The 26,575-nt window shown below is 43.9% G+C and overlaps 1 protein-coding gene across 1 annotated transcript; it reads left to right on the top strand.

The window, feature by feature from the left end:
• The first annotated feature begins 3,182 nt into the window (after positions 1–3,182).
• LOC119299893 (protein MEI2-like 6) lies at positions 3,183–26,344 on the top strand. The gene is made up of 6 exons (XM_037577017.1): positions 3,183–3,358; positions 23,642–24,370; positions 24,458–24,589; positions 25,172–25,313; positions 25,399–25,582; positions 25,947–26,344. The coding sequence occupies exons 1-6, from the start codon at positions 3,183–3,185 to the stop codon at positions 25,994–25,996; spliced, it is 1,413 nt and encodes a 470-aa protein (XP_037432914.1). The 3' UTR covers positions 25,997–26,344.
• Positions 26,345–26,575: the final 231 nt, after the last annotated feature.

Genomic DNA, 26,575 nt, shown 5'->3' with positions numbered 1-26,575 from the left:
ACTCTTGGAGTTTGTGGCATATGTTCCCAAGATGCCCCTATGGGTTGAATCTATTCTTTTGCCATTTGTGTGAACCCGAAAGATTTCACGGGTCATACTCATATGATATTTCACCAGATAAAACTTTCAACACCAATGCCAATTTCAAAGTGAGAAGTGAATGAAAGGTTATGTATTGGAGAAGTGGGAGTCGACCTTGAACTTTATGTTCATGCCCATGGAAACAATGTAGATCTTATCATGAAAGCTTCTCCTAAAATTAATTGTCCCCTTGGTATAAGTTATTATATTTGGGATTTGGTCTTTTGCGAACGTGGTTCCGACCATATTGTTCTTCTTTGATCTCATTTCTCGGACACGTTAAAGTACTGGTCTTCTGTAGATGAATACAAATGTCCAAACTCTAGTATGCCCTATCTTCGAGTATTACCCTCTAGTATCTTGAGGATATCATGCATTGCACTACATCTCATGAGCTTTTTATGAAGTACTCCCTCTATAAACTAATATAAGAGCGTTTAGATCACTACTTTAGTATTCTAAACGCTCTTATATTAGTTTACGGAGGGAGTACTACCTTACCTTGTCTTAGTCACTTCATGGGTTCTGGGTTGTTTGTCAACCGAGAACACTGATAGGTGAATCGATTCCACACTCCGATTCAATAACTCTTAAGTAATTTTTGTTGCTTATGAGTTTAATAATCCTTCTAGTCATTCCTAGCCTGATCGCCAATATCATTATCATGCCAAATTTTAACTGTGCTACCAAGTCCTTCCCGAAGCATAATTTTTGACAATGAGCTAAGCTTACATCGATCTTCCTCGTCTTATCATTTTTCACCTTGAACGGCAAGCTCAATTTTGAGTTTGTGTTGTACCCGTGGTTCCAATAACCATTTGCTTCATCATTCCTTTAACTTGATGTCATCGCCGATGGATTACATCTTCATGAAATCTCTCAACAAATGTTTCATGATCATCATCAACATTCTAAGCTATTCCAGGATATCAATCGAATTCATGATGAGAAATACCATCCTTTCCCCTTGATGGTTATCATCGACAACATTCTTTTCTCCCCCCAAACACAAAACTTGTTCATATAACTTTTGGAAATACATCCTTATTGACATGTTGATAGATTGCTGCTGAACCCATCAGCCACCTCCTCATCTTTTCCCTGATAAAATTGCAGGAGATGTTCTAAAAATTCCCGATGGATCCTTTGTGTTCCCAAGGTCCGACCTTTCCTTGATGACCATGTCAACGCTACCCAAAAGCATGACTTTGTTACTCCGAACATCATTAAGAACAATGGAGGCGCAATGCTAAATGTTTCTTGATGACTTATCTAAACACCATTGTATGGGTAACATCATGAAATTCCTCTCCCCTTACCTAAATGGTTTCTACATTCTATCCTATCATTGATATAATGCTCTGGTTGTCCTTGGGAAGGATGTGCCCTGGAAATATGTGTTTAAACACATTTTCCTTTCCATTGTTCTATTTAATCTGATAATTTTTTTCCTTTACATTGTTTGGTTTAACCTTTCTTGCGATCTATATGATCTAAGCAGTAATATTCTCCTACTTATGTAAACACCTCGATGTACAACATCGTCAGTATAACCCTATTACTATTGTTGGTGACATTTCGATAACCACCGATGGACGAGAACTTTGCCTATTGGTTCGCCTTGCCTTGCGAGCAGGAAAATGGTTCTCTTCATCCCTCGCCCTTGGTACCAACGTAGTTGCCAACATAACTGACAGGCTATCCTTTGACATGCTTGCTATCATGAACGTACGAGATGTCACCACTCTTCCGACTCTTAACCCACATGGTGGGCCCATAACTCACAATTCCACAGGATCAAAACCTGACTCTCCTGTACATCCTTGATTCTGAAGTATCCTTTCCACTTGCCTTCGTATATAATTCATGAGCCATCGTCCAAGAGATGATCTATTCTGGTATCAGACACAATATTTTTCCACTGCTCTAAACCCCCTTCACACTCTACTTCAGGTATCGAACGATTGCTTTCACGTTTGAAACTTTCATACCCCCCTATATAATTCTCTTGAGTTGTTTTATACAAACAACTCAAGAGACACTTTATGCTTCTTCCCCCGAGTTAATCGTCCGATGCTCAATCTTGTTAAAACATGTCCTTATAGAGTTTCCCCTCTTATCCTTTCGTAAGTATGGTGAAGATCCTGAAGAGAGGGTGATGACTTCATCATGATGCCCTGACGCAGCAAAATGAAGGCATGAACGAAAGGGGTCAACTTCTTTGAGAAGGGCAATCAAGACCGTGAAGACTCGTTAGAATTTCGTAACCAACTCTTTCCCCCATACTCCACCTCTTAAATCTCGGGATGAGATTTCTTGTAGTGGAGGAGATTTGTAACACCCCTAGTGTCATGCTACTGTAACCCTCTGTGATTAAACTAATCATTTTTCCAAACAGTGCTTAGTCACCTTTGTTCAATATCCCATTTGAAATTCCAGTCAATTCAAATTCAAGTGAAGTTTGAAGTTGCTCAAAAGTTGCTGGAAAAATGTTCATCATTTGTCAAAAATTCCATAACAATTATTTGTTAAGGAACACAACATCACTTTTGTTCAAAGATGGGCATTAGCAATTATAACAGCACCAATTCAGCATTTTTAAATGCTATCCTATCTATGAAAATTACCAAATGAATTCTTCCGGTCTCCAACATATGTGTGGCACTGTCTAAGATCACTAGGAAATAAAAGGGGCACTTCCCATATTTTTCTAAGTAAATAGCATGCCCAAATATTTTCTTACCCATCTCTGTTTATTAAAAAAACAGAAATCAAAGAAAGGAGAAAAAGGAAAAGAGAGGCCCCCCTGCCCACTGGGATTTAGCCCACCCCAGCAAGCCGGACCACCTCCCCCCGGTCGCTCTCTTCCTCCCCTCTTCAACTGACCGGGGCTCCTCCCGCGTGTCCCCACCGCACCACCTCGCCCGCGCCGTCCTGAGGGGATAAGGGCAGCCCCGACGCCTCGAGCTCCCTCCCCTCTTGACCACTCCACCCTGCTCCCCCTCTCACCCTCCCCCTCTCTCCCCCTCTTCAGATCCCCTTTCACCCGAGCGCCGCCGCCACCGCGCTGGTGCTCCACCGCGGCCCCAGGCCTCACCGTCATGCCCGAGAGCATGGTCGTCGTCTGCCTCGTCATCCCCGACCACCCAAGTGGGCCGGGCGCCACCGGAGAGCCCGTTGTGACATCTTCTTCCAACTCTGCACCGCCGCATGCTGTCACCGTCTCCGGCCACCACGAGCCCTCCCAGAGCCCGCGAATGCACAACTACAGGGCCCGGTGAGCCCCGCGCTCCTCCCCCTCTCTTCCCAGCCTCTACCTCGGCCGTAGCTGCTTCCCCCGTCGTGCCCGAGCTCATCACCGCGGTGGTGCTCGCCGCCGTGGACACGGCTCGCGGAGCTCGCAGCTGACCACCACGTCGTGCTCAGCACCTCCACCCACACCCACTGCACGTGCCCACTACTCCTCCCGCTCCTCTAGCGCCATCCTTGACGGGGCAGTGATCTGGCCGCCGCCGCGAGCTTGTCTCCGACGAGCTCATCGCCTCCTGCCTGCTGCTGACTGCGGCAATGGACTCACGCGAGTGCCATCTACCCGTAGAGCTGCCCCGCACGCTGAACCATGCTCCGCCTTGCCGTCCCCATGGAGCACCCGAAAGTGATGTCGCGTCGTCGTTGTAGCTCTGAGCTCCGGCCACACCTCCCTACAAGACCACCATGGGTGGATGCGGCTTCGTCCGCACATTCGAACGCGGCCAGCCCCATGCCAAATGGTAGCCCGTGGCGGTTTTCCGGCGAGACCCGGGGACTCCGCCGCGAAAATGGTTGCCGGAGCCCCTCTCCGGTGCCCTGCCAACGTGGTGCCCCTGGGGCCACCCCCGCAGCCACTGACTGGTGGCCCCCAGTGGCCCCGCTGACCCCATTGACTGCTTTGACCAGTGAACGGTGCTGACTGGGCAACCCCAGACGCTGACATGCGGGCCCCCTCTGTTAATTAGGATAAATAAATGTTTTTATAATTAAAAGTAATTAGTAATCTAATCTGCCACTGACATGTGGGGCCCAGCTATTAATTAACCTCATTTTAGTTAGTTTAAACTTCAGTTTGTCCATTGTCTATGACATGTGGGACCCACTGGTCAATTTGACCTGGTCAGCCATCCTGTTGACTACTGATGTCACAATCATGTAATGCTGACGTCATAATTCCATTTCTGCTAATTTAGACAATTCCATAAAATGTTTAAATCATTGATAAATCATAGAAAATAATCCGTAACTCGGATGAAAATACTTTGTACATGAAAGTTACTCAAAATGACGAAACGAAACCGAATACGCGGTCCGTTCATCTGCCACACATCCCTAGCATAGCGAACATCAAACCATTCCCCTCCAGTTCGGCTGTCCAAAAATGCTAAACTTCGGGAAAGCATACCCGGATGTTATCCCCTTTGCCGGTATCGTGTAGTGCCGCATTAGAACACGTCTAGCTCTGCCTGTTGTCATGTTATGCACTTGCTTGCTATGTATTTACCGTCCCCCCCCCCTCTTCTCTTTGGTAGACCCCAAGACCGCTGCTGATGCCCCTGTGATCGACAACATCACCGACGACCCTTCTTCCCTTTCAGCGGAGCTTCCAGGCAAGCCCCCCTTTGATCATGCCGATATCACCCATTCCATTCTCTCATGCTTGCATTAGATTTTGCTACTATCATTGTTTGCTCCTATTCTGATGCATAGCCTGCTTTTGTAATCTGCTTATAGTTACCTTACCTGCTTATCCTCAACTGCTTAGTATATGTTGGTTAGTGATCCATCAGTGACCCCCCACCTTGTCCTTGTTGCCCCTGCTTCATCATCGATGACTCGATCAATGTGATCGACGACCAGAGCCCGACACCTCTCATCACATCACGCCCCTTTTGTTGCTCGACTCTGCAGAGTTACCATCGAGTGCCGAGGGTGGAACCTCATATATCACTCCTGATGAGATCTCTGTAGTGTAGCTATTCGATCATGGTCATCGAGGGTGATTTCCTCCTTAACCACTTCCAATATGACTCTGTCGTGCAACCCCTCAAGTGTGAACCTCAAGGGTGGTTCCTCTTACGTTCACCTTGATGATTACATCGAGTGGAATCCACTGAGGGTGATTCCTCAGGGTTCCCCTTGGTGTTAGACACACGGTTACTATGGTTACTATGACTTTACACAGAACCATGTTACTAAAGACGGGTCGGCCCTGAGGGGTACCCGCGCGAGCTTAATTGCGAGTGCTGAGGAGTCGGGTTGACCTACAGGGTGCCCGCGAGATAACTACGAGGCGTGGCCGGGCATTCTTAGCCCTTGCAGCAAGTCCTCGAGACGGGGCGACAGGGTCACATCTTTCGTGAGTCTCTGCTTGTTACCGCACGTTCCTAATCCACTACGATTTGGATATTTGATCTGAGGGTCCTCTGGCCTGATAGCACTAACCATCACGTGGGCATAGTATGGGTGTTCTGTGTGGTATGCATCAAACGAAGCTTAATAGACGTTAGCGACTGAGCGGCGCGAGCCGGGTTGGATTGGTAAGCACCTGCCTTTTTGAAGGAGGTAGCTAGGTATGCTCACCGGCCGTGTACGCAACGTGCAGGAGTTCCCGGGGCGATGGCCCATGACCCCTGGGGGCATAGGTTTAGTCCGACATGCTGACCTCTCTATTAAGCCTAGGTCGGGTTGCGGTGTATCGATTGGCCGAGGCCTGGCATGACCCGGCAAAGTGTGTCCGGCCGGAGTTAATCGAGCATGGTGGGTAAGTTGGTGCATGATAACCCACAAGTATAGGGGATCGCAATAGTTTTCGAGGGTAGAGTATTCAACCCAAATTTATTGATTCGACACAAGGGGAGCCAAAGAATATTCTCAAGTATTAACAGTTGAGTTGTCAATTCAACCGCACCTGAAAGACTTAATATCTGCAGCAAAGTATTTAGTAGCAAAGTAATATGGAAGTAACGGTAATGGTGGCAAAAGTAACAGTATTGGTTTTGTATGTAACAGTAGCAACGGAAAAGTAACTAAGCAAAGATCAATATGTGAAAAGCTCGTAGGCAATGGATCAGTGGTGGATAATTATGTCGGATGCGATTCCTCATGCAACAGTTCTAACTTAGGGTGACACAGAACTAGCTCCAGTTCATCAATGTAATGTAGGCATGTATTCTGAATATAGTCATACGTGCTTATGGAAAAGAACTTGCATGACATCTTTTGTCCTACCCTCATGTGGCAGCGGGGTCCTATTGGAAACTAAGGGATATTAAGGCCTCCTTTTAATAGAGTACCGGACCAAAGCATTAACACTTAGTGAATACATGAACTCCTCAGACTACGGTCATCACTGGTAAGTATCCCGATTATTGTCACTTCGGGGTTAACGGATCATAACACATAATAGGTGACTATAGACTTGCAAGATAGGATCAAGAACTCACATATATTCATGAAAACATAATAGGTTCAGATCTGAAATCATGGCACTCGGGCCCTAGTGACAAGCATTAAGCATAGCAAAGTCATAGCAACATCAATCTCAGAACCTAATGGATACTAGGGTTCAAACCCTAACAAAACTAACTCGATTACATGATAAATCTCATCCAACCCATCACCGTCCAGCAAGCTTACGATGGAATTACTCACGCACGGCGGAGAGCATCATGAAATTGGTGATGGGGGAAGGTTGATGATGATGATGGCGACGGATTCCCCTATCCGGAGCCCCTAACGGACTCCAGATCAGCCCTCCCGAGAGAGCTTAGGGCTTGGCGGTGGCTCTGTATTGTAAAACACAATGAATCATTCTCTCTGATTTTTTTCTCCCTGAATGTGAATATATAGAGTTGGAGTTTAGGTCGGTGGAGCACCAGTGGGGCCACGAGGCAGGGGGGCGTGCCCAAGGGGTAGGCGCGCCCCCCGCCCTCGTGGACAGGGTGTGGGCCCCCTGGCCTTGATTCTTTTGCCAATATTTTTTATATATTCCAAAAATATTCTCTGTTGATTTTCAAGTCATTCCGTGAACTTTTATTTCTGCACAACACCATGGCAATTCTGCTGAAAAACAGCATCAGTCCGGGTTTGTTCCATTCAAATCAAGCAAGTTAGAATACAAAACAAGGGCAAAAGTGTTTGGAAAAGTAGATACGATGGAGACGTATCAACTCCCCCAAGCTTAAACATTTGCTTGTCCTCAAGCAATTCAGTTGACAAACTAAAAGTGATAAAGAAAAACTTTTACAAACTCTGTTTTCCCTTGTTGTTGTAAATATGTAAAGTCAACATTCAAGTTTTCAGCAAAGATTATGAACTAACCATATTCACAATAACATTTAGGTCTCGTGTTTACTCATATCAATGACATAATCAACTTGTGAGCAATAATAATAAATCTTGGATGACAACACTTTCTCAAAACAATCATAATATGATATAACAAGATGGTATCTCGCTAGCCCTTTCTGAGACCGCAACACATAAATGCAGAGCACCTCTGAAGATCAAGGGCTGACTGGAAATTGTAATTCATGGTAAAAGAGATCCAGTCATAGTCATACTCAATGTAAACTAATAGTAATGCATGCAAATGACAGCGGTGCTCTCCAACTGGTGCTTTTTAATAAGAGGATGGTGACTCAACATAAAAGTAAATAGATAGGCCCTTCATAGAGGGAAGCAGGGATTTGTAGAGGTGCCAGATCTCGATTTTGAAATAGAGATGAATAATATTTTGAGTGGTATACTTTCATTGTCAACATAACAACCGAGAGATCTAGATATCTTCCATGCTACACAAATTGTAGGCAGTTCCCAAGCAGAATGGTAAAGTTTATACTCCCCCTACCACCAACAAACATCAATCCATGGCTTGTCCAAAACAACGAGTGCATCCAACTAACAACAATCCTAGGGGAGTTTTGTTTGCATTTTTTATTTGATTTGAGCATGGGACTGGGCATCCCGGTTACCAGCATTTTCTCATGAGTGAGGAGTGGAGTCCACTCCTCTTGAGAATAACCCGCCTAGCATGGAAGATATAGATAGCCCTAGTTGATACATGAGCTATTCGAGCATACAAAATATAATTTCATTTGAAGGTTTAGAAATTGGCACATACAAATTTACTTGGAATGGCAGGTAGATACCGCATATAGGAAGGTATGATGGACTCATATGGAATAACTTTGGGGTTTATGGAATTGGATGCACAAGCAATATTCCCACTTAGTACAGGTGAAGGCTAGAAAGAGACTGGGAAGCGACCAGCTAAAGAGCGACAACAGTCATGAACATGCATTAAAATTTTTCAACACTGAATGCAAGCATGAGTAGGATATAATTCACCATGAACATAAATATCATGGAGGCTATGTTGATTTTGTTTCTACTACATGCGTGAAATGTGCCAAGTCAAGCCACTTGAATCGTTGAAAGGAGGATACCACCCTATAATACCACATCACAACCATTTTAATAGCATGTTGACACGCAAGGTAAACCATTATAAACTCCTAGCTAATTAAGCATGGCATGGGCAACTATAATCTCTAATTGTCATTGCAAACATGTTTCATTAGAATAGGCTGAATCAGGAACGATGAACTAATCATATTTACAAAAACAAGATAGGTCGAGTTCATAACATCTTTTCTCATCTCAATCAGTTCATCATATATCGTCATTATTGCCTTCCACTTGCACGACCAAACGGTGTGGATAATAATAATAGTGCACGTGCATTGGACTAAGCTGGAATCTGCAAGCATTCAATACAAGGGAGAAGACAAGGTAATATGGGCTCTTGGTTAGATCAACAACAATGCATATGAGAGCCACTCAACATTTTCATCATGATCTTCTCCTCTCGACCCCCAAAGAAAAGAAAAGAAACAAAACTATTTACACTGGAAAGCTCCCAACAAACAAAAGAAGAACGAAAAATCTTTTGGGGCTTTTAATTATTACTACTACAAGCATGGAAAGTAAACTAGATAAAAGCTACAACTAATTTTTTTTGGTTTTTAAGGTTTTTCAAATACACAAGAAGAATGCTTAAAACAGAAAATAAACTATCATGGATGATACAATGGAAAAGTATGAGCATCGACAACTGGCATGAGTGTGTGAACATGAATGTAATGTCGGTGAGAAATACGTACTCCCCTAAGCTTAGGCCTTTGGCCTAAGTTGGTCTATGCCCATGGTTCAAAGTGACCCTCTCCGGTGTGCGGAGGAGTGTCATCTGGGTGCCACTGGTTGGCGTTCTCCTCCGGATTCCACTGGTAAACAGACTGTCAATAAGGGTCATGTGGTGGTTCCGGCTCATGCTCTGGAGCTGGTGTCAGGCTCCAGTATGCATAAACGGCCTCCGGCAATATGAGGTACGTGCCTGAAAATATGTCAAACAAAGAGGGAACGAGCAAGGTAATAATCTCACAATAATTTTTATCAAATATCAATCTATATTTAAGCATCTTCTTCTTATCTTTAACAATAAAATCATGTGCTACCATACTCTTATAATCTAGAAAAATAGGAGGCAACAACTTTTCTTCTTTCTCATAATGCCTAATAGGTATGTTAAAGTGTGCACCAAGGCGTGAGGCAAAGATGCCTCCAAAGATGGGACCCTTCATACGGTTCAGATTTAACCGTTTAGCAACAATAGCGCCTAAACTGAAATTAGCATCACGAAACAAGGCATGGCGCAAAATAACAATATCAGGGGCACTAAGGTTTCCACTATTCTCACGACCAATCAAGCATCTACTAGCAAATATTGCAAAGTAACATAGAACAGGAAAATGTATGCTAGTAATTCTTGAATCGGAAACTTTCCTCGTTTCCCCTACAGCAATCATATCAATAAAACCTTCCACATCATTACGATGTGGTTCCTCTATGTTGCCCTCAAAGGGCAACTTGCAAACCGCACAAAAGTCATAAAGTGACATCTCCCTATACTCATCATACAAATAAAAATCCACAGAAGGTGGCGACCTCCTAGCATGGAAATGAAAAATTTGCACAAAAATATTAGTGAGTAGGAGATACTGTTCAAACTGGTCGTGGAGGAAGTCGGTGAGGCCTGCATTCTCAGCCAAATAATAAAAGTCTTCATAAATCCCGGCTGCTCTCAAGAACTCATCACAAGGCCATTCGCACGGCCGAACCTCCGCAGTGCGAGGGAGATTATATTTGGGCTTCTTATTCTCTTCACTTTGCTTTCCTTCGAGCTTCGGCTCGAAGAGCCCCTCAACAATCTCTTCCTCATTTCCTCTAAAAAAATCTGAATTTTTTAGTAACTTAAAATAAAAGTGAACCAAACTCAACAAGATTGATAGCAACTACTCCCACAAGTGCCTAGAGGCCATATCATGCAATAGAACTACTTGGGACCAAATAAATTTGACATGCATGCTCAAGCACAGGGTCACCTAAGTAGGAAAAATTTGCAATAAATAAAGCACTAGAACAAAAACTAATTGGACAATTGGAGGAGTCACATACCAAAGAATAATCCCCCAAAGCAGTTTTGTGAATGGAGCTTTGAGCGAGGAGATCGAAAATGGCAGCAAGATGAGCTAGAACTCGAGTTTGAGCTGGTGGATGATTTTTTTCTGGAGGAAGGCGAAGTGTGTGGGTGCAAGAATAAGTGGAGGGGGCACGAGGGGCCCACGAGGCAGGGGGCGCGCCCAGGGTGGTAGGGCGCACCCTGCACCCTCGTGGCTAGGCGGTTGCCCCCTCTGGTGTGTTCTCAGTGCCAATAATTCTTAAATATTCTACAAAAAATCATATTTCATTTTCGGGACATTTGGAGAACTTTTATTTTCGGGGTATTTTTTATTGCAAGGATAATTCAGAAAACAGACAAAAAAATACTAATTTTGCTTTATTAAATCTAAATAATAGAAAGTAAAAGGAGGGTACAGAGAGTTGTGCTTTCTAACTTCATCCATCTCATGCTCATCAAAAGGAATCCACTAACAAGGTTGATCAAGTCTTGTTAACAAATTCTTTTCGAATAACATGAAACCGGAGAATTTTCGAATAACACTAGGTTACCTCAACGGGGATATGCATGTCCCCAATAATAAGAATATTATATTTCTTCTTGATAGTAGGAAGAGGAAATTAAAAACCTCCAATAATAATCATTGAAAATTTTCCAATAGAATTGATACTATGGACTCGAGGTTGTTTCCTCGGAAAGTGTACCGTATGCTCATTACCATTAACATGAAAAGTGACATTGCCTTTGTAGCAATCAATAATAGCCCCTGCAGTATAATAGGCATACTATCGTCCTCGGGAATATCAAGAATAACAAAGTCTGTTAAAATAGTAACGTTAGCAACCACAACAAGCACATCCTCACAAATACCGACAGGTATAGCGGTTGATTTATCAGCCATTTGCAAAGATATTTCAGTAGGTGTCAACTTATTCAAATCAAGTCTACGATATAAAGAGAGGCATAACACTAACACCGGCTCCGGATCACATAAAGCAGTTTTAACATAGTTTCTCTTAATGGAGCATGGTATAGTTGGTAGTCCTGGATCTCCTAGTTTCTTTGGTATTCCACCTTTAAAAGTGTAATTAGCAAGCATGGTGGAAATTTTAGCTTCCAGTATCTTTCTCTTATTAGTAACAATATCCTTCATATACTTAGCATAAGGATTCATTTTAAGCATACCAGTCAAACGCATACGCAAAAATATAGGTCTAATCATTTCAGCAAAGCGCTCAAAATCCTCATCATCCTTTTTCTTGGATGGTTTAGGAGGAAAAGGCATGGGGTTTTGAACCCATGGTTCTCTTTCATTACCGTGCTTCCTAGCAACAAAGTCTCTCTTATCATAACGTTGATTCTTTGATTGTGGGTTATCAAGATCAACAACAAGTTCAATCTCTACATCATTGTCACTACTAGGTTGAGCATCAACATGAACATCATCATTAGCATTATCGCTAGGTTCGTGTTCATTACCAGATTGAGTTCCAGCATCAAAAATAGAAATATCATTGGGATTCTCAGGTGTGTCAACAACAGGTTCACTAGAAGCATGCAAAGTCCTATCATTTTTATTTTTCTTCCTTTTAGAAGGACTAGGTGCATCAACATTAGTTCTATGAGAATCTTGCTCAATTCTCTTAGGGTGGCCCTCAGGATACAAAGGTTCCTGAGTCATTTTACCCCCTCTAGTCATAACTCTAACAACATTATCATTTTTCTTATTATTTAATTCACTGAGCAAATCATTCTAAGCTTTAAGTACTTGTTCTACTTGAGTGGTAACCATATAAGCATGTTTACTAATAAGCTTAAGTTCACCTTTAACTCCAGACATATAATCACTCAAGTGTTCAATCATATAAGCATTACGTTTCAATTGTCTCCCAACATAATCATTGAAGTTTTCTTATTTAACAATAAAATTATCAGACTCATCTAAGAATTGGCTAGCAGGCTTATAACGAGGAATGTCACCTTCATCAAATCTCTAGAGAGAATTTACCTTTACTACCTATGTCGGGTTATCAAGACCATGTATTTCTTCAATAAGTGGTAAATTCTTAACATCTTCAGCTTTAATACCTTTTTCTTTCATAGATTTCTTTGCCTCTTGCATATCTTTAGGATTGAGAAATAGAATACCCCTTTCCTTCAGAGTTGGCTTAGGAGTTGGTTCAGGAAGTGTCCAATAATTTTCATTACTCAACATATTATTCAATAGCAATTCAGCTTGATCAACTGTTCTTTCCCTGAAAACACAACCAGCACAACTATCCAGGTGGTCTCTGGAAGCATCGGTTAGTCCATTATAAAAGATATCAAGTATTTCATTTTTCTTGAGAGGATGATCAAGCAAAGCATTAAGTAATTGGAGAAGCCTCCCCCAAGCTTGTGGGAGACTCTCTTCTTCAATTTGCACAAAGTTATATATTTCCCTTAAGGCAGCTTGTTTCTTATGAGCGGGAAAATATTTAGCAGAGAAGTAATAAATCATATCCTGGGGACTACGCACACAACCATGATCAAGAGAATTAAACCATGTTTTAGCATCACCCTTTAATTAGAACGGAAATAACTTAAGGATAAAGTAATAGCGAGTTTTCTCATCATTAGTGAACAAGGTGGCTATATCATTTAATTTAGTAAGATGTGCCACAACAGTTTTAGATTCATAGCCATAAAAAGGATCAGATTCAACCAAAGTAATTAACTCAGGATCAACAGAGAAATCATAATCCTTATCGGAAATACAGATAGGTGAAGTAGCAAAAGCAGGGTCATATTTCATTCTAGCATTTAAAGACTTTTCTTTCAGCTTAGCTAATAGTTTCTTAAGATCATATCTATCATTGCAAGCTAAAAAGTCTCTAGCAGTTTCTTCATCCATAACATAACCCTCGGGCACAACAGGCAATTCATATCTAGGGGGAGAATCTTCATCATCACTTTCATCAATATTATCAGTTTCAATAATTTCATTCTCTCTAGCCCTAGCAAGTTGTTCATCAAGAAATTCACCTAGTGGCACAGTATTATCAAGCATAGAAGTTGTTTCATCATAAATATCATGCAAAGCAGAAGTCGCATCATCAATAACATGTGACATATTAGAATGAATAGCAGGTGCAGGTGTCGCAAGTTTACTCAAAACAGAAGGTGAGTCAAGTGCAGAGCTAGATGGCAGTTCCTTACCTCCCCTCGTAGTTGAGGGAAAAATCTTGGTTCTTTCATCTTTCAAGTTCCTCATAGTGATCAACACATATAAATCCCACGTGACTAAAAGAATACAGCCATGCTCCCCGGCAACGGCGCCAGAAAATAGTCTTGATAACCCACAAGTATAGGGGATCGCAACAGTTTTCGAGGGTAGAGTATTCAACCCAAATTTATTGATTCGACACAAGGGGAGCCAAATAATATTCTCAAGTATTAATATTTGAGTTGTCAATTCAACCGCACCTGAAAGACTTAATATCTGCAGCAAAATATTTAGTAGCAAAGTAATATGGAAGTAACAGTAATGGTGGAAAAAGTAACATTATTGGGTTTGTAGTGATTGTAACAGTAGCAATGGAAAAGTAACTAAGCAAAGATCAATATGTGAAAAACTCATAGGCAATGGATCAGTGATGGACGATTATGTTGGATGCGATTCCTCATGCAACAGTTATAACATAGGGTGACACAGAACTAGCTCCATTTCATCAATGTAATGTAGGCATGTATTCCGAATATAGTCATACGTGCTTATGAAAAGAACTTGCATGACATCTTTTGTCCTACCCTCCCATGGCAGCGGGGTCCTATTGCAAACTAAGGGATATTAAGGCCTCCTTTTAGTAGAGTACTGGACCAAAGCATTAACACTTAGTGAATACATGAACTCCTCAAACTACGGTCATCACCGGTAAGTATCCTGATTATTGTCACTTCGGGGTTAATGGATCATAACACATAATAGGTGACTATAGACTTTCAAGATAGGATCAAGAACTCACATATATTCATGAAAACATAATAGGTTCAGATCTGAAATCATGGCACTCGGGCCCTAGTGACAAGCATTAAGCATAGCAAAGTCATAGCAACATCAATCTCAGAACATAATGGATACTAGGGATCAAATCCTAACAAAACTGACTCGATTACATGATAAATATCATCCAACCCATCACCGTCCAGCAAGCCTACAATGAAATTACTCACGCACGGCGGTGAGCATCAGGAAATTGGTGATGGAGGAAGGTTGATGATGATGATGGCCACGGATTCCCCTCTCCGGAGCCCCGAACGGACTCCAGATCAGCCCTCCCGAGAGAGATCGGGGCTTGGCAGCGGCTCCATATCGTAAAACGCGATGAATCCTTCTCTCTGATTTTTTCTCCCCGAACGTGAATATATAGAGTTGGAGTTGAGGTTGGTGGTGCACCAGGGGGCCCACGAGGCAGGGGGCGCGCCCAGGGGGTAGGCGTGCCCCCCACCCTCGTGGACAGGGTGTGGGCCCCCTGGCCTTGATTCTTTCGCCAGTATTTTTTATATATTCCAAAAATAATCTTCGTTGATTTTCAGGTCATTCCGAGAACTTTTATATCTGCACAAAAATAACACCATGCCAATTCAGCTGAAAACAGTGTCAGTGTGGGTTAGTTCCATTCAAATCATGACTTGGAGGTGTATCCCGATCTATACAACTAGAACTGGATACTTGAAGTGATAACTGGATAGTATGGCTTTGGGATTGTTTTCTCGTAGGGATTCGAGGAAGAATCTCTGGGCGAGGTTGATAAAACTACTACTACTTTACTTTATACTAGTCTGCACTCATCTAATGCTGCAAGACCGCTGAAGATGTTGAAGATGCTAGTCTTCGATGGGACTAGGCTCTCCCTCTATTTTGGCATTCTACAGTTTAGTCCACAGATACAGCCCATTTCATTGATACCGATGCATATGTAGTGTAGATCCTCGCTTGTGAGTACTTTGGATGAGTACTCACGGTTGCTTTGCTACCCTCTTTTCCCCCTTCTTTTTTCTTTCCGGTTGTTGCAACCAGATGGTGGATCCCAAGAGCCAGATGCCACCCAGTCGACTACTACTACTACCCGATGGAGCCTACTACTACGTGGAGGCCACCAAAGACCAGGAGTACTTAGGAGGTCCCAGGCAGGAGGCCTTGCCTGTTCGATCGATGTTGCTTTCGTGCTAGCTTTCTTAAGGCATCCTTGTTTAACTTATGTCTATACTCAGATATTGTTGCTTCTGCTGACTCTTGTGTATTCGAGCTGATGTATTCGAGTCCTCGAGGCCCCTGGCTTGTAATATAAAGCTTGTATTATTTTAATTTGTGTCTAGAGTTGTGTTGTGATATCTTCCCGTGAGTCCCTGATCTTGATCGTACACATTTGCGTGTATGATTAGTGTACGATTGAATCAGGGGCGTTATGGGGTACAATAGTGATCCAGGAGTAGATCACTAGACAGCGGTCAAAATTATCCTTAGGTACCTAAAGAGGACTAAGGAAATGTTTCTTGGTTATGGAAGTGATAAAGAGTACGTCGTAAAGAGTTACGTCGATGCAAGCTTTGACACCGATCTGGATGACTTTGAGTCTTGATCTGGATACATATTGAAAGTGGGAGCAATTAGCTAGAGTAGCTCCCTGCAGAGCATTGTAGAGATAGAAATTTGCAAAATACATACAGATCTGAATGTGATAGACCCGTTGACAGAACCTCTCTGACAAGCAAAACATGATCACACCTTAGTACTCTTTGGGTGTTAATAACATGGGGATGTGAACTAGATTATTGACTCTAGTAAACTCTCTGGGTGTTGGTCACATGGTGATGTGAACTATGGGTGTTAAATCACATGGTGATGTAAACTAGATAATTGACTCTAGTGCAAGTGGGATACTAAAGGAAATATGCCCTAGAGGCAATAATAAAGTTGTTATTTTATATTTCCTCATTCATGATAAAGGTTTATTATTCATGCTAGAATTGTATTGATCGGAAACCTTAATACATGTGTGAATACATAAATAAACACAGTGTCCCTAGTAAGCCTCTACTAAACTAGCTCGTTGATCAAAGATGGTTAAGGTTTCCTAACCATGGACATGAGTTGTCATTTGATAACGGGATCACATCATTAGGAGAATGATGTGATGGACAAGACCCATCCGTTAGCTTAGCATTATGATCGTTCAGTTTTATTGCCATTGCTTTCTTCATGTCAAATACATATTCCTTCGACTATGAGATTATGCAACTCCAGGATACCGGAGGAATGCCTTGTGTGCTATCAAACATCACAATGTAACTGGGTGATTATAAAGATGCTCTATAGGTATCTCTGAAGGTGTTTGTTGAGTTGACATAGATCGAGATTAGGATCTGTCACTCCGAGTATCGGAGAGGTGTCTCTGGGCCCTCTCGGTAATACACATCATAAGCTTGCAAGAAAATGACTAAGGAGTTAGTCATGAGGTGATGTATTACGGAATGAGTAAAGAGACTTGCCAGTAACGAGATTGAGCTAGGTATGAAGATATCGACGATCGAATCTCGGGCAAGTAACATACCAATGGACAAAGGGAATTATGTATGTTGTCACAACAGTTAGACCGATAAAGATATTCATAGAATATGTAGGATCCAATATGGGCATCCAGGTTCCGCTATTGGTTATTGAACAGAGAGGTGTCTCGGTCATGTCTACATAGTTCTCGAACCCGTAGGGTCCGCACGCTTAACGTTCGATGACGATATAGTATTATATTAGTTATGTGAATTGGTGACCGAATGTTCTTCGAAGTCCCGGATGAGATCACGGACATGACGAGGAGTCTCAAAATGGTATAGAGTTAAAGATTGATATATAGGACGATAGTATTCAGACACTGGAAGTGTTTTGGGGGGTACCGGGTACTTATCGGGTCACCGGAAGTTGTTCCGGACACCGCGGCAAAAGGTATGGGCCTTATGGGTCAAGAGGGGAAACACACTAGCCACAAGGGGCTGGTGCGCGCCCCATATGGGCCGGACAAGGTGGAGAAGGAAAGGGGAAGGAGGAAAGGAAAGAAAGGGAATAGGATTCCCCCTTCCTTTCCCCATCCCCCTCTTTCCTTCGCCCTCCGACAAATAAGGTAGGGGGCGCGCTACTGCTACTTCTCGAGCTTGCCTTGGTTTTTCCCTAGCAGAGGAAGGGGTGATGCAGCAAAGTAGAGATAAGTATTTCCCTCAGTTTGAGAACCAAGGTATCAATCCAGTAGGAGACAACGCAGAAATCACCTAATACATGCACAAACAATCAAACAACTTGCACCCAACGCGATAAAGGGGTTGTCAATACCTTCATGGTTACTTGCAAAAGTGAGTGATAGAGATAAATAAATGGTAAAGTAAATATTTTTGGTATTTTTGGTTTATAGATCAGAAAGTAAAATATTGCAAAAATAGTAGATCAGAAACTAATATTGTAGATCGGAAACTTAGATGATGGAAAATGGAAACTTATATGATGGAAAATAGACCCCGGGGCCATAGGTTTCACTAGAGGCTTCTCTCAAGATAGCAAATAATACGGTGGGTGAACAAATTACTGACGAGCAATTGATAGAAAAGCACGAAGTTATGATGATATCTAAGGCAATGATTATGAAATATAGGCATCACGTCCGTGTCAAGTAGACCAAAACGATTCTGCATCTACTACTATTACTCCACACATCGACTGACTCCTGCTTGCATCTAGAGTATTAAGTTCATGAAGAACAGAGTAACGCATTAAGTAAGATGACATGATGTAGAGGAATTTACTCAAGCAATATGATGAAAACCCCATATTTTATCCTCGATGGCAACAATACAATACGTGCCTTGCTGCCCCTACTGTCACTGGGAAAGGACACCGCAAGATTGAACCCAAAGCTAAGCACTTCTCCCATTGCAAGAAAAACCAATCTAGTTGGCCAAACCAAACAGATAGTTCGAAGAGAATTACAAAGATATCAAATCATGCATAAAATAATTCAGAGAAGATTCAAATAATATTCATAGATAAGCTCATCATAAATCCACAATTTATTGGATCTCGGCAAACACACCCCAAAAAGGTATTACATCGGATAGATCTCCAAGAACATCGAGGAGAACATGGTATTGAGAATCAAAGAGAGAGAAGAATCCATCTAGCTACTAGCTATGGACCCGTAGGTCTGTGGTAAACTACTCACGCTTCATCGGAAGGGCAATAGAGTTGATGTAGAAGCCCTCCGTGATCGAATCCCCCTCCGGCAGGGTGCCGGAAAAGGTCCCTAGATGGGATCTCATGGGTACAGAAGGTTGCGGCGGTGGAAAAGTGTTTTCGTGGCTCCCTCTGGTGGGTTTGGAATATATGTGAACATATAGGCGTAGGAATTAGGTCAGAGGAGTCACGAGGGGCCCACAAGGGTGGGGGCGCACCCTCCGTCCTTGTGGACGCCTCGTGTCTCTCCCGACTTGATCTCCAAGTCTCTGGTGTGTCTTCTGGTCCAAGAAAAATCATCGCGAAGGTTTCATTCCGTTTGGACTCCGTTTGGTATTCCTTTTCTGCGAAACTCAAAAATAAGGAAAAAACAGAAATTAGCACTGGTCTCTAGGTTAATAAATTAGTCCCAAAATAATATAAAATAGCCTATTAATGCATATAAAACATCCAAAACAGATAATATAACAGCATGGAACAATCAAAAATTATAGATGCATTGGAGATGTATCAGCCCCTTGGGAGGACCCCAATTAGGATTCGGCCTACTTGGGGCGCCTCCTGACAACCTCCCCTCTCCCTCCCCCCCCCACACACATATATATATAGCACACACGAGACAATGGTTTAGCCATGTGTGGCGCCCCCTCCACTGTTTACACCCCCGGTCATATTTTCATAGTGCTTAGGCGAAGCCCTGTGGAGATAACTTCACCATCACCGTCACCACGCCCTTGTGCTGACAGAAATCATCTACTACCTTGATGTCTTGCTAGATCAAGAAGGAGAGGGACGTCACCGAGCAGAACGTGTGCAAAACGTAGAGGTGTCGTGCGTTTGGTACTTGATCGGTTGAAGCGTGAAGAAGTTCGACTACATCAACCACGTTGTGAAACGCTTTCGCTTACGATCTACGAGGGTACGTAGACACACTCTCCTCCCGTTGCTATGCATCTCCATGGATAGATCATTGCGTGTGCGTAGAATTTTTTTGTTTTCCATGCAACGATTCCCAACACTAAGAATATCTCTCCATCGTCAGAGGACCAAATCCCAGTCTTGAGCTATCTATTCCCTTGTCATACATTTCTCATGCACCTGAAAGTTTTTTTATGATCACCCTATTACGGGTAATGTTTAATGAACCCCAAAGCACACCATCAGGTATGAAGGTACTTGATACTGGCATGGCCTAAGAAATTATGCATACGTTAACATATGTGTGACAATATTAATAACTAACAACGATATGATCTCGTAGTATATCAGTCGGTTGTGTCTGTTCAACATAATTGTTCTTCCAACAATGTCTTCACATTGTCACTGACATCCTTGTTACTATAAATATGCTCATGATTAGGAAAACATGATCATCATGTAACACATGAGTTAGTCTTAGAGGCGAGACTAGGAATCTAATTGGTGTTTATTATTCCACACATGCGCATGGGTTTTTCTCTAAATGTCGTTTACATCGCAGACTTGAGAACCATTGCAATTACTACATAGAAAAATAAACATCAATTACAAACATTAAAATAAATAATAAAATTTATTATTGCCTCTAGGACATATTTCAATAGCCTAGTCTTTTACAGGTGTCAGGAGTGTTGTTCGGTCGCTCACCTCACGCATAATCAAGCAAAAGAATGAAATGTTTTTCACTTGCCAGTGGTAAAGGTGGGCAAATAACTCCCAACTTCTAAGGGGCATAGGAAAATGGTTGGTTGAAGAAAAGCAAGAAAAATTGGGGTATGTCGTCAGCGAAATTTGCATGAGAAGCTGCAAAATCTTAAGAAGTTGGTTTGCTGGAGACTCCCTTTGGTTCAACTTATATATTTTAGACCGCTCAACTTATAGCTTTTAGACCGAGAAGTTGGTAGTTGAAGCTGAACCAAACACATCCAAAAACTCAATAAGCTAACTTTTATGAGCATTACTATTTTGTTTTTAGTGTTGAACCTCTTAAGGTTGAAGAAGCACTCAAGGATATGGATTGGATCAATGCTATGCACAAGGAGCTCCATAACTTTGAAATTAACAAAGTATGCACATTATTTGAGAAGCCCGATGATACTTAAAGGATCATAGGAACAAGATGGGTCTTTCTGAGCAAGCAAATGAGAATGATCTAGTCGTCCACAACAAAGCACGATTACTAGACCAAGGGGGTATACTCAAGTGAAAGGTATTGACGATGGTGAAACATATGCTCTGGTTGCTAGACTTGAGGCCATTCGCATATTACTTACATTTTCTGGAAAGGAGGTCAAAGCCCCTGTCCTCTGCATCAATGTCAAGCACACAACCATTCTTAACAATTATTAAACAAAGGCAACGACAAACAAATCATAACGATATGAAATTCACACTTACGACTAAGTCGACTTCTCCTACACCAACACCTACAAGAAGATACAAATGTCCTTGTGCCATCATCGCCGCGTCCGACTAGAGATGCTATGGACAAGGATTTTTATCCTGGTGGCTGAGACCAGTCAAATCAAGACCGTCACAACAACAACTAGACAACACATTCAATAAGGTAATGACACAAAGTCCTTTGCTATCGAGCCCAACCAATAAAGGCTAGAACAAGAGTTTCCACCCCAAGACATGAAAACGTGTTCCAATCGGCATCTTGATGACAAATCCTTTGATAGTAACCTTCGGCAGTACTCTAGGCTAGGACCAAAATGCACTAGTAGATTGGTGCGGCAACTTCAAGACCACTGCCACGGCCGTCACTGGACGCCCATGTCTCAGTGCAGAAGTGGTCGTCGCCATTCCAAACTAGTGTGAGGTACACTACATCACCCACTGTACTATCGAATCAGTTGCCCCAATACTAGAAGACAACATGGAACTACCAATGCACCCCTTGATCACCAGCGTCAGACTCTGCCACTGGTGCCTCGAACCTCCTGGTGTGATGGTCACTGCCCTCGCACTGGATGAAAATACCCTTTGTGACGGCAGTGTGCACCACATGGGACCATCGTTGCCATGCCTAAAAACAAGTGGATGAACTTGTAGATGCGCCACAATGCCTCTTGAGCTCCTTGTTGCGGTCATCGAGGGTCGCCACCCCTGTCACGATGGCAAGTGGAGGCAGCCATCGCCACGGCTACCTGCATGGTCACCATCAATGTTGTTGTGCTCGTTGCCACCTCTGTGGACACTGACACCTCTTTTGTTACACACTGGGACAACGGGTCTGTTGTACCAAGATATGGTACCGAAGCGGCATCGACAAGATATGCCCCGTCCACGGACGCCTCATGGGCAGCGATCGTCGACACCTCTTGACTGCTCCATGGCTATCGAGCCCGAGGCCGACCTATCCTTCACCTCCGCTTCATCATTATTGGTAACACTACTGGAGTTGCGCGCCCACGCTGGCTTTCCAACGAGGAGTACTCCTTTCATGAACGGCTCGATGTGTCATCGGAGATCCCATTCTCATAGTCCGCCTCCTCTAGCATGTTTCTGCTCACCCGCAAGCTCCAGACACTAGTAGCGAAGGAAGAGAAGTGGAGTGAGACTAGCGACACTAGCACAATAGACACATTATGCACCTCATGACCTCACCGCTTGGCCGATCCTAGCTTCGCACACGCTTTGCACTCCCCACCAAGGTGATCTCCAACCTGCCAGACCACAACGCTTCACAACAACAAGCAACAGTGAGGAGAGGGGAGATGGTTGCGAGTGTGGCGCGGAGGAGGGAGAGACCAACACATTGACCGACACCATCTCCGATGCCGTCAAGAGGAATGGTGAATCACCCTTCCATGAATAGTGAAATGAGTGGTTTGTCTTTTTCCCATATGCTAATCATCACAATATCGCACTTTGCCAAATCGATTTTAAAAGTGCATTCTTAAATGACAAGATTGAGAATGAAGTTTTTGTTAAACAATCTCTCAGAATTATCCATCATAAAAAACTAATAATGTCTATAAACCTCAGAAAGCTCTATATGGTCTTAAGCAACTTCTTAGAGCTTAAAATGATCAACAAAGTTTCTTTTGAAGCAGGATAAGGCTTAACCTAGTGGTGGAAAAGGACTGAAGCCTTCCCACCATCTAGACTCAAGGCATGGTATTTGCAATTTAGATTTGTTGCACCAGTTATACTGTACGAGATCACTTACAACCATTTTGTAAAAAAACTCTATTCACTAAGTGAGTTTATGGTAAATTATTTGGGTGCCAAGTTTATGTTTATTATATCATCTTTGGTTCCACTAACCATCGTTTTGGTGAGAATATGAAAAGTTAATCATCGAGAGGCACAAGTTATCAATGACGGACGAGCTGGGATTCTTTCTCAATCTCCAATTAAACAAAGGAAGGAACACACTTTTGTGTCACAAACAAAATATACTAAAACCATGAACGGATTTAATAAGTTCAAATGCAAAAGATATATACGAACCCAAATGTCAACCTTGACTGAGAAAACAGTTGCAGATCAAATCTACCACCGTCGTCCCATAATATAAGACATTTCTAATCTAAGCCGTAAACACGTTTTATATTGAGGGAATTTGGTAGGTACATTTGCAATGAAAGCTCAAAGTACCTCGGTGGTGGTATCAGGTGATACCAAGGTTTAAGTGATACCATGATACGGGCTTCCGAGAGCCGTGGGATCTCAGATCTGATGGCTACCGCAAGCTCTTGAACATTTTGCAAAAACGCCAACCGGAAGTCTTAAAATTACGTGCAGATACAATAGCTCTTTAGACGCCGTCAGATCTGGAATCCAACGGCCGAGAAGTCTATATCTCCTAAGTTTTGGGTATCACTTGAAATTTCCCCCCGCGGTGGCGCCGGTGGCGTGTGCTGCCGTTCCTGCGGTGCCACCTGCTGCGTGATACAGGGGCCAAGCCGGCCAGGTGGTGCTTCCCCAAGTCCTCCTCGGGTCGGTCCTGCCCGGTCTTCCTTCCTCCTACTTTTCCCCAGCACAAACAAAAGAAAAATGGAGTTAGCCATGGCCGCCGCCTACACCTCGTGCCTGGGCCTGCCCCCCGCCGCGCACCCGTACGACGACGCATCCGTGGCCTGCGCCCTCGGCCAGCTCTACTCCACCAAGGATCCGTTCGCCCTGCCGGTCAGCTGCCTCCTCCCGCCCCCCGAGCTGCCGCCGGCCTTCGGGTTGCCCGTCGGCGGCCTCGCCCCCGTCTGCTGCTGCGCCAAAGCCGCGGGGCCCCCCGCGTTCCCGCCCTTTCCGTGGGCGCACGCGCCCTCGCCGCCAGCGCCGCCGCGCTGCGCCATCACGGAGATCGACGAGTCCCGGGAGGTGGAGTCGGAGGACAACCTCTCCCCTCGCTCTGTCCTCACGCCCTGGAGGAGGCCGACGCCCGCCTCGCCGCTGTCTCCGCCTCCGCCTCTTGTGGTCGGGGGCAAACGGGCCTTCGACCCAAGCAGCGAGAAGACTTCTCTGATGATCTGCAATATCCCCAACGGATTCGTGTAAGCATGCTGCTCTTCTCTGCTGCCAGCCATTTCCCCCTCTTCTTTTTGCTGAAGTACTCTGTGAATTCTTGGTATGCGGCGCAGGAAGCGGAGGTTCATGGCGATTCTGGACCAGCATTGCGTCCAGGAGAACGATAATCCTGAATGGCGTGTCGTTGGCGGTGGCAAGTTCGTGAGGTCGGAGTATGACTTCCTCTACATCCCAATAGACTTCAGGTAGTACTAGCATTTGCATTTCTGAATTTGCTAATTCTCAATTGCCTGAAAACGAATTAGTCTAGTCGATTCTTCAGGAGAAGAGAGAGAGAGAGAGAGAGAGAGAGAGAGAGAGAGCAGCGGTCTGAGGCCTCAGGACTGAAAACGAACTTCAGGTTAGTCGATTCTTCGGAAGAATAGAGACAGAGTGACAGCAGCGCTCAAAGGCCAAGATATCAGTGACGTGGCCGGCCGCAGTGTCTCCAACTCAGCCGAGGATGAGAATTCACAGGTGTGGGTGGGGGACAATTTCAGTTACAGTCCTGCTCCGATTAGATAGCCGTCGAGCTCGAGACAAGACGCGGCGGCTTCGCCGGTGAGCCAGGACCTCACAGGTGGCAGGGACAACGCAATGCCGCCAGAGGAGAGGTCGGGGCGGGGCGGAAAGAAGATCGGGTGGGGAAGAGTAAGACGAAGCAGTAGCCATTGCATTTCAATCCAATGTCTTGAAAAATCAACTGATTTAAAATGATCAGGCAACTGTTTTATAGGCTTCTGTTTTGTCTAATCCAAAGCTTGTTTGTTGTGTCCGTCTTTGCACAGGACGAAGTACAACAAAGGCTATGCGTTCGTCAACATGACAACGGCGATCGCTGCACGGCGGCTCCACGCGTTTCTCCACGGGCACCGCTGGGCCCTGGCAGGCTCTCGGAAGGTGTGTGAGGTCGTGCATGCGGACATCCAGGTACGCGCACACACATCGCCGGCCAACTCCACATCTTCGCCTCCGGCCAACGCCGTAACTCGAAGAAATGTTTGCCTGCTCGCAGGGGGTGGATGCTTTGTCAGCGCACTTCTCCTGCTCCAAGTTCCCCTGCGGTAACAAGGAATTCCTGCCGGTGCGCTTCGGCCCGCCACGGGATGGCCTCCGGCCGACGGTGGAGCGTGTGATTGGCCGCACGCTGGTCCACCGCCCCACTGATCAATCCGCCCGCCCCATGCCGCATGCTGCACGTATGTGTCCTCAAAGTTATAATCTGAACTTTTTCTGAACTTTGTATGGCTAGTAAGCAGTCGTGACCTGAATTGTATTGAGGTTTAGGGCCAGTTCTTTTGGGGCTTACGGGTAGCTGCCAAAATAAGCTGCCCCCTACCCAGCTTATTCTGGCAGCCCAACCTAAATTTTATTCTAGAAGCCTACTACTATGATGTTGTATTATGCTAGCGAAATGTACTCTTAGTTACTAGGAGTAGTTTCTTAGCATTAAAAACTAACTGGCTGATCCTTTCTCTCTGATGTTCTATTATTGACTGATCCTTTCTCTCTGATTAAGCTATAACTAACTGGCTGTTGGATACATTTTTGGTCCTCTTGCAGAAAGAGGAGGCAAATCGAAACCTGCTGCAGTGGGGAACAAAACTGTTTGAGCTGGTGACTACTGGCTAGTGATGTCTTTGCTTCGTCGCGAGGATGGAGGCCTACTCACCTTAGGGTAGGTGCTTAGTGTGCTTGGTTACCCGAGATGTTGTGATCAAGTTTAGATGGTTCTTTTGTGGGTGCATGAGTATCTTCTAGTATCTGTATCCTAGCTTGGAGATGTTGGTTTCATTTGCCTTCCCTAGGTAGCAGCTATGCTTGGTGGTTCTGCCATCCGATTTCCTTTGAGTTGTCACTAACTGTACTCATCTGCCCAGAACTTTGTTAGATTGGTGTCTGCATCTGTTCGTATGTTATCCGCCCGTGTATGTGGTTAAAGATTTGGCATCCCGTTGCAATGTGTGATGTTGATGGCGCTGAACGAAGAGGTTAATATTGGGGGAGATTTTTGGCTCCCTGAGCACCAATGTGCTGTTTTTCCGCCCGCAAGTCTGCCCTTTGATTGTTGCAACAATGGGTGATATTTGAAATAATTTTATCTAGATTAATAACATAACGCCTGGTCATGTATGCATCGCTGCCCTCGGTTATCTCTGGAGCAAGGTAAGGTTATCGTCAGGTTTTGGGTG

This window comes from Triticum dicoccoides, chromosome 5A (assembly GCF_002162155.2).
Source record: "Triticum dicoccoides isolate Atlit2015 ecotype Zavitan chromosome 5A, WEW_v2.0, whole genome shotgun sequence".
Classification (NCBI taxonomy): Eukaryota; Viridiplantae; Streptophyta; class Magnoliopsida; order Poales; family Poaceae; genus Triticum; species Triticum dicoccoides.
This window is presented reverse-complemented; position numbering and strand designations above follow the sequence as displayed.

What these genes read in the sequence shown, in the direction of transcription:
- LOC119299893 (XM_037577017.1), top strand. Translation starts at nt 3,183, where the DNA reads ATGCCCGAGAGCATGGTCGTCGTCTGCCTCGTCATCCCCGACCACCCA. An exon ending in ATGCACAACTACAGGGCCCG is followed by an intron (nt 3,359 to 23,641) that starts GTGAGCCCCGCG and finishes ATAGCTCTTTAG; the next exon opens with ACGCCGTCAGATCTGGAATC. An exon ending in CCCCATGCCGCATGCTGCAC is followed by an intron (nt 25,583 to 25,946) that starts GTATGTGTCCTC and finishes GTCCTCTTGCAG; the next exon opens with AAAGAGGAGGCAAATCGAAA.